This window comes from Dendroctonus ponderosae, unplaced genomic scaffold (assembly GCF_020466585.1).
Source record: "Dendroctonus ponderosae isolate FM_Combo_2020 unplaced genomic scaffold, Dpon_F_20191213v2 Dpon_F_20191213_10, whole genome shotgun sequence".
NCBI classification, from domain to species: domain Eukaryota; kingdom Metazoa; phylum Arthropoda; class Insecta; order Coleoptera; family Curculionidae; genus Dendroctonus; species Dendroctonus ponderosae.
In genome coordinates this window covers 3967565-3971876 of record NW_026017111.1, presented here as the reverse complement: position 1 = coordinate 3971876, position 4312 = coordinate 3967565, and the positions used below count along the sequence as shown (strand labels likewise).

The 4312-nt window shown below is 40.5% G+C and overlaps 1 protein-coding gene across 2 annotated transcripts; it reads left to right on the top strand.

Annotated features, from left to right (window-relative positions):
- The first annotated feature begins 1387 nt into the window (after positions 1 to 1387).
- LOC109546968 (esterase B1) lies at positions 1388 to 3961 on the top strand. 2 transcript variants are annotated; one of them, XM_019918160.2, is made up of 8 exons: positions 1399 to 1785; positions 2026 to 2163; positions 2221 to 2371; positions 2422 to 2613; positions 2663 to 2850; positions 2901 to 3257; positions 3321 to 3468; positions 3527 to 3961. In XM_019918160.2, the coding sequence occupies exons 1-8, from the start codon at positions 1645 to 1647 to the stop codon at positions 3835 to 3837; spliced, it is 1626 nt and encodes a 541-aa protein (XP_019773719.1). In that variant the 5' UTR covers positions 1399 to 1644; the 3' UTR covers positions 3838 to 3961. The 2 variants fall into 2 exon arrangements, with proteins under 2 accessions (XP_019773718.1, XP_019773719.1); XM_019918159.2 differs by having other exon boundaries at positions 1388 to 1785; positions 2026 to 2371.
- Positions 3962 to 4312: the final 351 nt, after the last annotated feature.

Below are 4312 nucleotides of genomic sequence, written 5' to 3'. Positions count from 1 at the left end.
ACGCATACACAACTGGGAGAAGCGAAGTGAAGCGCATCAACTGTTGGCTCAAACTCCCTGCCCATATTCCCTATGTTTTTTTCGACAATTGAACCTTTTCCGATATTTCGACAGTACAAACAGCAAAAACTCAATAACACAAAGATAAAAACAGTCAATATTTCGTTAAACTTAGAAAATTAATTGAATTTTTTTCTACTATTAACAGCTGCTCGGAATGATTTGCAAAATTGTCCATAATCGCATGCTGTTCAAATATTTGACGAACGATTTGGGCGAAAAGCGCCATTCTTTTAATTTTGCCCGGTAACTATTAAGGGCAGATGCACCCAAAAAAGCAATTTTGCCCCAAAAAATTCACCTGTTTTTGTGTTTCGCTGGAAATTAATAAAATAAGATATTTCGGCTGGCGCATCGCTATAAAATTTGATGGGGCGCAATGGGTTATTTTAAGAAAAAAATTAATTGCCTTTAACATCAAAGTTTTTAGTAAGAAAACACCAGAAAACAGTACAAAAATGCACTCATTTCGCTTCTTTCTCCACTAATGTAACACTGTTCGGGCATGAAAACTTTAAACCACTTAAGCTCAACAATGAGGAAAAATCGGTTCGCAGCATGAAACTTTCAACCACACCGCAGGCAGAAAAATTTCCAGGATTTTAAAACGGTCTCGAACAAGGAATTTGTAAGTCAATAAAGTTTTTGTTTAAAAACTTTCCGCCAAGTATTGCATTAGTAAACTCGACTTTTGAAGTGAAATATTTGCTCAAATTGTTCGGCCCCAAAATCGTTTTAAGAATTCACCTGAACGATTCCGGCGAACTTTTTGCGAACTTACAATATTGGGAAGTTATTATGCGTTGGCGCAATAAAAGTTTTAATGAGTTATAAAATTTTAAAGGGCGCGCCAATAACACTAAAAGTTTAGCACATTTAAGGTGTGGATAAAAAGTGCTACGATCCTTTTTTTGCTTGAGTTCATTCTCGGGACTTCAATGTTAATTACGCTATGAGAATGCTGTTAATAACAAGGCATGTCGAAGGAAGTCTGCTTATGGCTTTTGGATGTTCGTTGCGACGGTTTATTATTTTCTTCCTTTCCAGTGAAAATATCTGTCAAAGTTGCTGTTTTTCGTTGTTTTGATTGGGTAGTTTTTTATTCAATTGAATCTCCCCTCGTACCATAACTGATCGATTCGGGCGACGACGAGTCAAATCGGCTGCCTTCGGTTTTACGGGCAGGAGAGAGACCATCGTACCAGTCACCATGGAAACTATTAACAACGCGTTGTTTTTGCCTTTCGTGTGCGATATACGGGGGGCGATTGATCCCAAGGCAAAGGAAATTCTTGTTGGGCGAATAATCATCGGTGAACCAGATTTTGTGTGAAAAATAGTCTGAGATGGATTCTTATACATCTTTAATCAAACATCATGGCTCCTAATCGCATTCAAACTATTACACAAGCGCGATAATTATCATTAATTGCGATTACGATTCACTCATAATCAAGTGACTTTCACATTTATATACTTCGTCGAGTCAACTGAACCATCTAGTAGAAAAGTGTTTAGTTTATCGGTCGGGCCAATTCAAAGTTCATTCCATTGACTATTTTGTAGCGCTATTAATGAGCGAAAATGACCGAAAATGCGATTGTGCGGGTATCCGAAGGTGAACTGAGAGGAAAAGTGTGCGCAAATTGTACGGGAAATGGAAGCTATTTTAGTTTTCAAGGTATTCCATATGCTCGACCTCCATTGGGAAAGTTGCGCTTCAAGGTATGTAAAACGACTATCAAAAACGGTTGAAGAGAATACCATAGCTTAGTTAAAACGCAAAATTTTCTGCGTTGCTTGGGAAAAATTCCTCAAGGCTTCTTGAAAGACCCATGCGGTGCAAATGTGTGTTGAATCTGTAAAGAATCGGAATTCAGGCCCGTAATGGAACGAATTTTCAGTTGCTTCAAATCGGACAAGCTTAGACATCAATAACTATTTAAACACCGATTGCTGTTTCAGGCTCCTCAACCTCCAGATAAATGGACGGGGATCAGAGACGCTACTCAAGAGGGCTCAGGATGCTATTCAAAAAGCCTCATAACAAACGCCATTGTAGGATCAGAAGACTGTCTATTTCTCAACGTGTACACTCCAAAGGTACGCAAGCTCCTTCAGGTGAAAGTGGGGAAAAAAATTCCGGAAAATTCCTTGCAGCTGGGCAGCAAAAAGGTTCTTCCTGTAATGGTGTGGATACACGGCGGCGGCTTCACAAAGGGCTCAGGAGGCACAGACTTGTTCGGGCCCGATTATTTAGTGGAAAAAGACGTTGTATTGGTTACTCTCAACTACCGGGTTGGAGCTTTAGGTACTGTCTATTTGGCTGGTAGGAAAACTGTGGCTGACCATTTAGTGCAGGGTTTCTGGCATTTTCTGATCCGTCCATTGGAGTTCCGGGCAATGCAGGCCTAAAGGACATGGTGATGGCCCTGAAATGGGTGCAAAAGAACATTAGCGAGTTTTGTGGGGATCGGAAAAATGTGACGATATTCGGAGAAAGTGCTGGCGCTGGAGCTGTTCACTTCTTGGTGCTGTCGCCCATGGCCAAAGGTACTGCTTCAGATACCCGAAATGCCCATAATCTCACTGTTCTTTGCAGGTCTGTTTCATAAGGCAATAATGCAAAGTGGTTCAGCTTTGGGTTCCTTCATCCGAAGCAAACACATATTTACCTACGAACTAGCGCAAAAGCTGGGCATAGATAATCATAGCGACAAGCTGATTTTATCGGAGTTGCAAAAAGTCCCAATTGAAGAACTATTCAAAGCCAGTCAAGCCATTTGGGATGTAGGGTTTGTCTCGATGTGGATTCAAACATTTTGAACCGTTTTTTTCAGTCGTTTTTGATCAGCAACATCAGGCCGTTTTGCCCAGTGATTGAGCCCAAGTCCAAAGAACCAGGATTTATCACCGAAGAACCTTTGGAATTGTTAAAGTCTGGACGATACAATAAAGTGCCAATGATTATCGGTTACAATACGCTTGAGGGCATTTTCATCTACGCCTTTATGAAGGTTTTTGCGCGCCGGGGAAGCGACTATTTCTTATCGGACATGAGTTTGGTGCCCTACACTTTAAACCTGCGGATTAACAGTGAGCCATTCAAGAGGGTAAGCGAGGAAATTAGGAGAATGTATGGAATAACTGGAGAAGAAAATCTGATGGTTAAAGCCGACATGGAAAAGGGCATAAAGGTGGGAATTTCAACACCCCCATGTGGTTTAGTGGCAGGACTTTTCAATTTGCAATCATTCCAGCTGTACACTCACAACTATTTCCTGACCGATATCTACAAGACCGCACTAATTCACAGCAAAACCAGCAAGTTTCCGGTGTATTTCTACAGGTTCGATTTGGACACCGACCTGAATTTCATCAAAAAACTCGGGCAAGTTGAAACTAAAGGTATTTCCATTAAAATCCTGCTTTGGAAAGCGCACCAACTCAATGCACGGGTTTGCAGGTGCTGGGCATGCAGACGATTTGCCATATTTCTTCAAAACCATCCTCACCGACCAACCAAACGCCGACAGTCTGGAATACAAACTGATACAGAAAATGACCAAACTGTGGACCAATTTTGCCAAAGTTGGCAACCCCACGCCAGCGGGCCAGGACTTGGAAATTATGTGGAAACCCGCTAAGAAAGATGAGTTCAACTTCCTTTCAATGGAGAATGAGCGGTTCAGGCTGCTGATCGATCCAGAGAAGGAATTTGTGGATTTTTGGCTGAACTTATTCCGAAAGCACCAAGTACAGTTATCAAAGCTGTAATTTTTTAAGGGTGATTTTGTCTGCATATTGAAAATCTACGGGTAATTGTCTGTTAACAGACGAGTAAGTTGGGTCAAAGTGCTATGAAGGGTTCCAACCGTTTTATTATATTTTTTGGAGCTTTTTGGTTTTTTTCCACTCTGCAAGTGCAAGTGTTTTTCAGATCATTTTGCGTCATAGAGTTCCAGATTTCGTTCAGTCATCGAGTCCCCAGCAGAAACGTTATCAACGTTCCAAATCAAAGTCAATTCCTGGGCTTCAGTCATTTATGGTCTATTTATCAATTAAAATACGTTTCGGTGTTTTCCACCATCATCAGTTTCTCTAAAATAACAGACAGTAAAAAATGTTTTCATTAATTTAAAAAACAATCACAGTTCGTCAACAGCTTAATCATATCACACACTAAAATACATCACAATTGCAACACTTTAAAACATTCTAAGATTAATTAGGCCTAACAGGTGATTAGTCA

Excerpts from the sequence above, each read along its gene's own strand:
- LOC109546968 (XM_019918159.2), top strand. The coding sequence starts at position 1,645 with ATGACCGAAAATGCGATTGTGCGGGTATCCGAAGGTGAACTGAGAGGA. Across the intron at positions 2,614-2,662 it reads GCTGTCGCCCATGGCCAAAG|GTCTGTTTCATAAGGCAATA; the intron begins GTACTGCTTCAG and ends TGTTCTTTGCAG. Across the intron at positions 3,258-3,320 it reads ACATGGAAAAGGGCATAAAG|CTGTACACTCACAACTATTT; the intron begins GTGGGAATTTCA and ends CAATCATTCCAG.